Source organism: Juglans microcarpa x Juglans regia, chromosome 5D, assembly GCF_004785595.1.
Source record: "Juglans microcarpa x Juglans regia isolate MS1-56 chromosome 5D, Jm3101_v1.0, whole genome shotgun sequence".
NCBI classification, from domain to species: Eukaryota; Viridiplantae; Streptophyta; class Magnoliopsida; order Fagales; family Juglandaceae; genus Juglans; species Juglans microcarpa x Juglans regia.
Window position 1 is genome coordinate 19,412,725 of NC_054602.1, and position 11,550 is coordinate 19,424,274.

General features: G+C 36.4%; 1 protein-coding gene across 1 annotated transcript; it reads right to left on the reverse strand.

Annotated features, from left to right (window-relative positions):
• Window positions 1-1,719: 1,719 nt before the first annotated feature.
• LOC121265046 (probable serine/threonine-protein kinase abkC) lies at window positions 1,720-8,670 on the reverse strand. The gene is made up of 5 exons (XM_041168496.1): window positions 8,328-8,670; window positions 4,266-5,601; window positions 3,136-3,405; window positions 2,481-2,636; window positions 1,720-2,221 (listed from the first exon to the last, which is right to left on the reverse strand). Exons 2-5 carry the CDS (start codon window positions 5,592-5,594, stop codon window positions 2,102-2,104), a joined length of 1,875 nt encoding a protein of 624 aa, XP_041024430.1. The 5' UTR covers window positions 5,595-5,601; window positions 8,328-8,670; the 3' UTR covers window positions 1,720-2,101.
• Between the last annotated feature and the right edge of the window lie 2,880 nt (window positions 8,671-11,550).

Genomic DNA, 11,550 nt, shown 5'->3' on the forward strand with positions numbered 1-11,550 from the left:
TCTTTCAAAATAACGAGTTTGGACATCTTTCTAATGGCCTTGGCAAGCAATATGGATGAAAACCACCTTGTTGTAAAGTCTGCATTTATGTATTCAAGGTAAAGTTAGATAATTTCGACACAATACTGCATCCATTGATCACTAGTAAGTGTGAACTGCATCTTTTACTCGATTTGCATCTAGAACTTAAAACATTTACACGAACATCAATGCAAAATTGCAAATGCCACTGTTTTCTTTCCCCACATGGAAATGAACTCCAAGGGGGCCATCAAATATGAATTACACCCAGAAAAATTTGACCTATATATAAACGGTGCTATTACAGTTTACCAATAAATTTTGTATACAGAAAATCAAAAAATAAAACCAACAAGAATTCTGTAATCTGCCTTCGACACTTTGATAGAATCGTCTTGTACTTTACACCCAACCCTTCAGGTCGTTCATGGTGATAACCTCGAACACTTTCAGAAGCATTGGGGTATAGTTTGTGATATCCTTCAGATCACATCAGATTTGAGTTGGGATCCATTAGTCATTTTCTGCACTCAACTTGAGAGGAGCATCGCCAGATATGAGAATAACAAGGATTTACTTGAAGCCAACAATCGCTTGAATGGGTTTGAGGTCAATATCTTCACTAATGTTAGAATGTGATAAACCTTTTTGCGTTTATTTCAATTTTATTGGATCATATTGCAATACATTTATATTCACACGATCACATTCTATAGTTGTTTGTTTTGTGTATCCCAATTCTACTATGGCAGCTAGAAATTGGTATCAGGCAGTATTTCATGGCTTCTCTGCATGACGAACCCGCAAGAATGTGTGGCACGAGATGTTTAAATTGAAGGGTCAGCAGTCTTCCCATTTATTTCAAGCACTTCCAGTTCATTATGCTGAAATAGTCAACTCTCCACCACTTCAAGAATGCATGAATCCCAAGTCTGAACTTTTAAATTTAGTTGCAGAGTTGCCACCTGAAATCCCAAAGCCAGACATGGTTCCATGTGTCTATATATCACATGGCTGCAACAGAAGAACTTGTACAGGCTGATTCTTTGACAAAACTATGTTACGACTTTTCTCCTATTCTCTCTTTCAGTCTCAATTTTTCAAGCATGGATTGATGCACTTTGTCTTATCAAAATCCCTCTGTTTTCATATTTGAAAAAGAATGCTTTGTTAGCAACTCAATTTTTTTGGAATCCTCAAATGACTTATTCATGTCTATTCTGACAAGAGGGTTTTCTTTTTCTTTTTTCATATAGGCTATTCTGACAATAGGTGTTATTCTGTGAAGGGATAGACTTGCAAAACCAGCTTAACGAAACCCAAATGCAATTTTCACTAGTGGATGCAATTTTTTGTTAATATGTAATGTAATCTAGGTAACGCCTGTAGGCTGTAATTCCTATTTTCAGTTGTTGATTTTAAAAACACGCACATTAAGGAAACTAAGTAGGCAACACCGCAACTCACATCTCCTCTCATGAAAAGTGCTGTTCAATCCTGTTATCATCTCCAATGATATCAAATAAATTAACAAATAAGTAGAAAATAACTATTTTTCAATCATTTGATGTCACAAGAATAGATTATAAAAGGGTGATACAGAAGCAACCGCATCAAATGAACCATCCACAGAAATCTAAAAGCCAAGTCCATTAGAATGCAATATGCATATTCCACTTAAATTATTAGATACACACATTAAACAGAAAGACAAGAAAAAACTGATATTATTATGGTTCTTACCATAGGAAGACGGTCTCTGTACAAAATGTAGACTGAACATGAAAGAATTGCCCATCACCATTTTATTCGTCTATATTACTCTCTTTTTTAGCGTTTTTGCTTCTAAATTGTGAGGCTCACAGTTAACAGTAGTGATTGTTAAATAAGGTAAATACAGAAGGATAAGACCTTCACAAATCGAATTGAAGACAGCAAAATTTTTTGAAAAAGAAAAGTGATGATGAAAAAAAGGGTAAAAAAAAAAAAAAAAAAAAGACCTAGACACCTTAGGACTGGTATCTAAGGTTTTGGAATGGCCAAAATTGTTTCATAGGTGCATTAACGACATATAAGAACCTTATGGAGCCATTAGCCCTTCAATTGTGTAGGAAAGAGACTTTGCCCAATCAGCTCTAAGCAGAAGCGTTTGCAATGTCTGCATCACGTCGTATGAAGGATCAAGCTTCTGCTGCCAACCCTACATAATATAACCAATTACCAAAATCAGCAAAATGGATCACATCAACAGTTACTGATAGCAGTGAATAATTAGATGGATGACTCAGCATTCAGCAAATACAGAGCACTTCATAAGTACAGGGTCCTTCAGCCAGCCAACCAAATCTATCTCATTTATAACATTTAAGGATAGTCCATACGACCAACAATGTGGGATACTTCGATTTTTAATGGGCATATCACAATTGAGCTGATAGGGCAAAAAGAAGAAACATTACCTCGAGAACCAATGTTGTTACCAATACAGTGCACACATTGCCATCAACGTTGACTCTATGACGCCTAACTTTCTCAAGCAATTGCTGCATGCACTCAGCGGGATGGATTAGATCACCTTCAGGAGTACCCCAGAAAGTGAATGACTCTTCCACTTCCTGTAAAACAAGGTATTCAGGAAACTTCTATGCAGCAAATGGTTCAAACACCATACGAGAAAATTAGAATATACAGGATCTTAGCAAGAAGAAAAGTTGGTCTTCATAGAAATTTAACCGAGGAAATACACTCAAACAAGTAAGAAACTATCAGACAACTGAAGAAACTGTGATTTATGACCATAACTATTATAAAAATAAGAATGCTTCATAATACGCTTCTTATAATGAGAAATAAACACCAGTTAATCGGTAGACCAATGTAGCTTTTATTAAAAGAACGGCATGTCATGATTCAAGAAAAGATTTTCAACCCATATTTCTATGGTGCTACCTAGAAAATATGGAGCACGTTTGCTTATTTAAAAAAGTAATTTTGAAAAACAATTGGCATTTTTTTTTCTTTTTTCGAAAAACTATTGTCAAAACATAGTCATAATTTCATGTGCTTTGACCAATTACTCCTGAAATTAAGTATTAAATTTTCTTAACATATTACCTCAATAAAAGCCTTTGGATTTGGGCAGTTTTGTTGTTTTGATAATCTAAGTGTGCACTCTGCTGCGGTGCGGCCATCTCGACGGGCAACGGCCTTAAAAAAGTCAATTAAGTTTATTCGATCGCTTCCTGAAAGTTCAGCAGTCATCCCTACATCAAGGAAAATGACATGAGGCTTTGATTTGAAAAGCCGTTTTCGAGGAGACTTGCTCTGAGTCACCCGGACAAGGATATTTCCAGGATGCATGTCCGCATGAATAAAGTTGTCCACCTGAAAGAAGAAATTCTAATGTCTTGGAAGCCAAAAAATGTTACATTTAAAAAGTGAAAACAATCCAAAGATACATGCTTAATATACATCTTAAATTGGGCATGAAATAGTAGAAAAGGAGTTATTCTTCTCTTCTTTCTTCTTTCTTCTTTCATTTTCCTTGATATATTGTTTTGTGCTTATTATTGAAGAATTATTACTTGTAAAGAACCCTATCATGATATTTTAGATATGCCATGCTTCTCTAGTTCTTTTTAAAATGATATTGAGGAGTCCTTGGGCCCTAATGTCTACTTTTTAGAACTTAAAACTAAGGAAAGAGAGCCTTTTCTTCCCAGCAGAACAACCAGTAGCCTTCATCAGCTACCATGTTTCAGTAGAAGAAGGACTACTTCCATACTTCCTTAAAGATACCATTTTATGAGCAAAATCAGATTGGATGCATATGGGACAAACTAGTCTTCTTAGTCAATAATTATGCACATATAGAGCCAAGGCCTAGAAAAACCTAACAGAGTGCCTAACAAAAAATACGAAGGTTCAGGGAGAGGGAAAGGCAGAGAGAGAGAGAGAGAGAGAGAGAGAGAGAGAGAGAGAGAGAGAGAGAGAGAGAGGGATCTTGCTATGGTTAATTAGCTTTAGTACCCTCTGTTATAAGTCATTTGCTGTAATACCCTTAGGGATCTTGACCTGGTTAATTTCAAGGCATGAAACTAGAGTACCTTGACTAGTTCATCCAGTAAGAATTGCTAATCATCTGGGTTATCAGGATTTTATTATGGAATATAATCAATGCAATTACCAATGCCAAATGAATAGAATCATTGCAAGCTGTATCAAATTAAAATATGAGGTGTTACCAAAAGCATCTTCAAAAGTGCATGAGTCCCAATATGAGCAAGTGCAGATTTAATCCGGTCATGTCCTTCAAGGTCATCAACATAGTGTGAGACACTTTCCCCTTGTTCATAACTTTCAACCAGGACAGCAGGATGCACAAGTGGATACACTGGCTTAGGGAATGAAACATTCTTCCATCGACGGAAATTATAAATAAAGCGGCTCAAATGAGCAGCTTCCCTCGCAAGGTCAACTTGAGACATCATGAAAACTGCAAACTGCTGTACACTTTCATCCAATCTCAACCACTTCAGTGTAGGGATGAAGTTTGATATTTTTGCTACAAAATTTATTATCATGAAATCCCTCCTGATTGATTCACCAACACCAGGATGTCTAACCTTTACCGCAACCACCATGGGCTTAACCTGTTGACCAGGGTATCGACATCTCAAAGAAGCTCGATGCACCTGAGCAATACTTCCAGATGCTACAGGTGACTCTTCAAAATTCTCAAAAATTTCAGAAAGCTCGCGACCAAATGCTCTTTCAATAGTTTTCCTTGTGTAGGCAAAGCTATGTTCAGGAGCTTTACTGTGAAGCTCTGAAAGCTTGGTGCATAAATCTCTAGGGAAAAGATCTGGTCGTGTGGCTGCCCATTGACCCCATTTTATAAATGCAGGACCTGCTTTTTCAAGTGTCCGAAGAACAATCTGAAGCCACATTTTCCTATATTGAGGTCCAAAATAATCCACAAATGGTGCCATCATGACGCTGGGCGAAAACAAAATTGCTAAATAGAGAGCCCTCACTAACAAGACTACACCTTCTACTACTGAGAACAATAATGAGGTCATATACGCATGGCCATCTTGTGCACGCATATACAAAGTGTTCGGTGATGGGTAATGTTCCGAGTCTGCCAGCGTTCTTTGTGCCCATGCTAGCTGTCCACAGGTGAATGCAAAAATACTGGGAACTAGCAAGTGAGAGCGTGTCAAGGACAAGCTGACTGCCTGAGCAATCCTATTTATGGGGGGAAAAGAATGACCATTGGGGGAATATTTTTGGTAGAGCCTTTTCCAAGCAACTTGAGCATGATTTGTCACTACACTGCTTGCTGAGATAGCAGAGAAATTCCTGGAAATACAAAGGCCAAAACTCTTCTTGGTCTTGTACATTGATAACGAAGCATTTTGCCTCCTTGAAAACCTATTATAGAAGCATAAACTGTATTGGGGCAGATGCAGCCCAACCGTAGCAAGGCCTACATACTTTCTTACTTCTGGATAGCTGCTCCGCTGGTTTCTGAGGATGGAATGTGCAGCAATTCTTATATTTTGAAACATCAAAAGTCTGCAGATTTCAGAATAATGTAAGTTAGCAATACAAATATCTAGCAATTTTTTTTGTTTTTTTTTTTTGATAGGTAACCATAGAAATTTTATTAATAGAAAAAGGCAAAGTCCAGGTACCCAGGTAGTATACATGAGAAACACCTAGCTAGGGTTTACAATCGAAAGAAGAAAGTCATGAACATTTAGACCGTTACAAACAATGGTTCCCACCCATAAAAGCAATGAATTTTTTTTTTTTTTTTTATAAGAGTAATTTTATTAATACAAATGAAATAGGCTTAGCCCGTGTATACAAGAAGTATACAAAAGAACACCTAAAAACATTCTAAGATCAAGAGAATAAAGACATAAAAGCAATGACTCAAAGAAGAAATGTTTTAGTTCCTCCGTTCTCTCACAATCTTTAAAGCTTCTTGCATTTCTTTCCCTCCAGATACACCAACACAAACAAATAGGAACCATACACCAAATGGCCGCCACCTGTGAGTTACCCTGAATGCCTCGCCAACTTGCATGGAAGTCCACCAATCTAAGAGGCATGACCCATGACAACCAACTCTCGTGAAAAAATATCCCACGACCCTGGCCACCTCACAATGTAGAAGCACAAATATCTAGCAAATCTCACAGAACAGCAATGTTTTTCATTTTTATCTAAGAAAAGTATAAATTTAAATGTCTCTTTCACCATGATTTTGAACCTTTGGTAATTGCAAGCTCCCTCTATTTCTGAATTAAAAACATAATGTAACAAAATACAAAGCGGGCACAAACATTTGAGATTTCTAGTAGCCCCATGTAGCTGGAAGGTTTTATTAGATTCAAGTATTAAATTGTTTTAATCAAGCATAATAGTCACAAGGCCATAGTTCAACCCCATTACAAACAATAAGAAACATACAGTTAAGATACAAAATATGGGGTTAATAGCACATGATAAAGCTGCTTAATTTAGCTTCAATGCCAACTTCAAAACTCCCACATCATAATCAAAACCTAGACGCTAATTAAACCAAATATACTTTTTCAACTGATATAAGGATACCAGATCATTAAGATTTTCACCCTTCAAATCCAATATTCGTTTTAAATAGAAAACAACTATAAATTAAACAATCTAAGAACCTAAATTTTACTCCTAAACATTTTTCATCTGAGACCCAATGATTCTATGAATCTTATTCAATCCCAAAACATTGCATAATAGGAACCTAGGCACCCAGATGGCTACAAATCCCCAACTCAAATAGCTCCAGGAAAAAGGGGACCGAGTCATCACAGGACGGCGAACTCGGGAAAGACTAGACTTGATATAGACGGAGGGAAAAAGAAATAAACCCTTAATCTTGAACTCACACGCACGGGAGGGGGAGAGAGAGAGAGAGAGAGAGAGAGAGGAGCTAGAACACACCAACCTAGACATGGCGATTGAATCTTAAAAGGGGTGGATGCATTCAACGTGCGCTGGTGTTGAATGGTTGTTGTTGCCAGCATCTTTCGTTGGGGACTCACTCAGCCTTCGTGTGAGTCGTTCATCATCTAGGGTTTTTGGAGAGAGTGATGGATAGGGGGTGTAACTGGTCTGGTCCGGTCCGGTCTGGTTTTAGACAAAATTTAGGACCGGTATGTACCGGTTTTACATTTTCAAAAACAGATTACCCGCTAGTGACCCCCTCGGGGTTCTGGTCCGATTCGGTCCGGTTTTCCGGTTTTAATCATCTACCATAAAAAAATTCTGCCATAAAAAAACTGCTCCCATGTAAAAAATCTGCTGCCATAAAAAATCTGCTATAACAAAAAAACTGCTATAGAAAAATCTGCTACTATAAAAATATAAAATCTGATATATATAAAAAAAAAAAAAAAAAAAAAAAAAAGAAAAAAAAAAAAAACTGCAACAACAAAATAAACCCTAAATCAGAAGCTCATTAAAGCTTTTACAATATGCAGTTATGCACATATTGATGCCAGTTCACAACAAAAAAAAAAAAAAAAGAAGGATCAACCAAAACTGACTTTTTTATAAGTGTTCAATGGACAAGCCAAAAGGGCAAAGTACCCTGCCTCTCGTTACATAGCACAAGAGAAAAAGCTTCTGGGTTCCTTATATCAATGCACACAGAATAAAGATTAATAGAGAAAGAAAAATCATCAATGCAATAGCAGAAAATTCAAATAGAGAATACACACAATGCAAGAAAACATTGTAATGATTCAAGAAAACACAGAACACACAAGAAACCAAACCAGTAGAATCACTGATTGACATCCATCCAACCCAAAAAATTATCAGGTTCAAATCTACTAACAGATATATATGAACAACAAACAAACAAAATTACCCACAAAAACAAAAAGGAAAGAAATCAATCTATTTTCAGCTGGATGGGGAACTATATATGTTCATCCTCGATGGGGAGCTATACAACATATATAAACCCTAAATCCTAAATCCTAAATCCTAAAATATAAAATATAAAATTATACCTTCCACAATTATAAAATACAGATTCAGGTTGATGGGGAGCTATACAAAAAAAAAACTATAAAATATAAACCCTAATCAGATTTCGAAATCTGTAAAAAACCCTAAATCCCAAATCTGTAAATTCGATAAAAACCCTGAATGAAATGAATCAATTGGCAATGAATTGAAACATTGTAATGATTCATGAAGTAAATGTAAGATTTTGAAAATTAAAAAGCATATATATGTTCACATACCGATTAGCCCGCCGAGAGAGGGGAAAACAATATCTGTGATTCTGTAGCCTCGGGAACAACTGGAAGCGGAGGAGAACAGAACGGACCAACAGTGTCGACGGCGATGGGCTGTTGACGGCGTGAGAGAGGGGCTGAGCGTGAGAGACGGCTGCGGGGACTCGGGGACTCGAGAGGCAGAGCAGAGATGGTCGAGCGTTTGGATCTTTTGTTCAGATGGAGATTCGGCGCAAGGGACGAGAGAGAGAGGGAAGAGGAATGTGTGAAATGGGCCGTGCGTTTGGATCTTTTGTTTAGGTGAGGGGAAGTTTCAGAGCTGGCTCCACTTCGGTTTAAAAGCGGTGGTTCGATTCTCGTTTGCCCCACGCAGGGCATAAATATCATCAATCATACAGCGAAAGGTCTTTAATTCATTTAACGGTCCGCATAGATAGTAGAGGGCTTACCTATTATAATTTGATTTAAAATTTAAATCATATCAATTAAATCTTATCAAATAGTTGATGTATTCTACACTGATTATAAATAGAACAAATATTTCATTATAATATATATATATATATATATATATTAGAATCTTTTTTTTTTTTTATATATATATCCGACCATCAATGAAATTAGGAGTCAAACATGATTTTATAAAGACGCGCCCACCCATGAAAAGGACTTATATATGCTGATCATCTTTGCTTTTTCCCCTACATATTTTTAATCTTCTCCCTCTAATTTGATCTAAAAATCCAAGCTCAAGCATTTAACTTAATTTTCATAATCCTTATAGAGATACATATTGAGTCCGAGTGCTTTTAATCCATCAAGCGTAATACCTACATAATGTTATTGATATGACAGATATTAATGAGTAATTATTATGCACTGTGGGACTAAGATTATATAGTCCTATATTATATAAGTAATTTTAATTATATAGCATGTAGTAATAAAATGAAAGTAACACTTCTTTCGCATTTTGGGAGCAGATGTGAAAGATATTCTGATCATAATTGCCGTGTTTAGAGCCATTGAACCTTATGAAAAGTACCTAGCCCTTCCTGCAATGGTAGAAAGATCTCGAGTTGCTTCTTTCAATGGTATTGTGGATAGAGTAAGAGCAAGGCTTTCAAACTGGAAATTGAAATATCTTTCTCAAGCTGGAAAAGAAGTTTTAAATCATTCAAGCAATACTTACATATAGTATGGGAGTTTTCAAAATCCCTATAAGCATCTTGCATGAAATACACAGAGGATTATGCTTGCTTATTGGTAGGGACAATTCAGTGGGTTCCAAAGCATCATCTGGGAAGAAGTAAGGCTGTGGGGGGTTTGGGATTTCAAGATTTGGAATTATTTAATCTGGCCATGTTGACCAAGCAAGCATGGAGGCTAGTGCAGAATCCTTCCTCTCTGACAGCTCAAGTCTTGGCTTCAAATTATTATAACTCAAGCAATTTCTTGAATACACAGTTAGGGAGAAACCCTTCTTATCTGTGGAGAAGTCTCCTGCTAGCAAGACCTATTCTCAAAAAAGGTCTCTTTTGGAGGGTAGGAAATGGGAAGGATATCAAAATTTGGTCTGACAGGTGGCTGCCTCAAACTCCTAACTTTCAGGTCCAAAGTTGATGTGCTATCTTAACTGCAGATGCTTCAGTATCAGATCTTATTGATCAATCAACATGTCAATGGAAGTACCAGCTTGTGAGACAAACTTTTTGCCGGGAAGAAGCTGAGAGGATCTTGAAGATACAAGTTAGCCAATGTGGAAGTGGAGATATACAGATCTGGACTTGTACAAAGAATGAGACTTTTACTATGAAATCAGATTATCATATGCAAGTTGAGCTTGAGCAAAGTAAGAAAGTTCAATGCTCTGTTCATAACTCTGATCAAGATAAGTGGAGAATTTTGTGGTCCCTTAAGCTGCCTAATGCTGAGAAGTATTTTTGTGGAAGGCATGTCATGAAGGTCAATCAAGCTCAATCTTTACCATGAGGATGAAACAAATTTTGATACCTAATCCTCATCTAGCATAATCCTTTGCTGCTTTTAATGCCTCAAAGTTTGCTATTGAGCTTGGTTTCCAACGTATATCTTAGAAGGGGATGTTCTAAATGTTGTGGATGGCATTAAAAATGGTGCTAAAAAATTGGAGAGTTACAGTATGCTCATATCATATGCTAGATCTATCTTGGTTCATTTTCAACAATGGACAGTTGCTCATATTCAAAGAGCTTCTAATTCAGTTGCTCATGTCTTGGTAGGGGTGAAAATCGATGCCTTCGACATAATTTTTGGGCAAAACCGTTATCGATCGACGTGCAGGTGTATGATTTTATGAAGAACGGAGGGAGGGGAGGAATGCGGGTGCCTTGGCTTGGCTTCAAGAATGGTGTCATGATTTTCAGAATGGTGCCTTCCGTATTGAAGAATGGAGGGAGTGGAAGGGAGGGAGAGGAATGAGTGAGAGATTTGGGAGCTTTGGGTTAGGTTTTAGACGGGGTGTGGGGGTCTGGAAGAAGGTTGTCTTGTTTCTTTCTTTTGTTTCTCTTTTCTCTTTGTTTTTTTCTTTAAATTAATAGCTGCCAAGTGGCTTCTGCCACATTATTAGGTAGAGGCATTCGGTAGAAAAATTTGGTGGCCGTAGCAATACTTATATATATTATATATGTATGTATGTATATATGTAAAATTTTGTTTTTTCTTTGTTTTTTTATAATTATTAAAATATATATTATATATATGGTACAATGTCAATTAAATTCCACACCCACCATACTTACAAAAACAAAATATCTTTAATTATCAAACTTTATAGATAGTCAAATTAAATATTTCGATATGAATGAAACAAAATATCACATTATATTTCTCGTTAACATATATAATTATTTTGGGGGGAAATGTGAGAAGAAACTGATTGAAACTATGTATGGAAATAAGAGTATCAATGTTAAAAGGGTGATTATAGCGCTTTTGCCACGAAATCTAGTCGCCAATAAAATAAAACGCAGCAAAAGAACATGTTTGTTGTACTGACGTGTGTGCCCGCGTAAATGCTCCACCTCTACTACATACATATATTCCTATTTTAGAGCTTAAAGATTTAGCTTCTAAAACGTTTTATCTTCCAATTTATATAAATTTTTCGAGGTCAAACTTTGTAGTTTTTAAGTCTATAAAGAGATTTTTCTAAGATATTTTAGGCTAGTTTTATTTTTTATTTTAAAAA

Excerpts from the sequence above, each read along its gene's own strand:
- LOC121265046 (XM_041168496.1), bottom strand. The coding sequence starts at position 5,594 with ATGTTTCAAAATATAAGAATTGCTGCACATTCCATCCTCAGAAACCAG. Across the intron at positions 2,637-3,135 it reads ATCCAAAGGCTTTTATTGAG|GAAGTGGAAGAGTCATTCAC; the intron begins GTAATATGTTAA and ends CTTGTTTTACAG. Across the intron at positions 2,222-2,480 it reads TAACAACATTGGTTCTCGAG|GGTTGGCAGCAGAAGCTTGA; the intron begins GTAATGTTTCTT and ends TATATTATGTAG.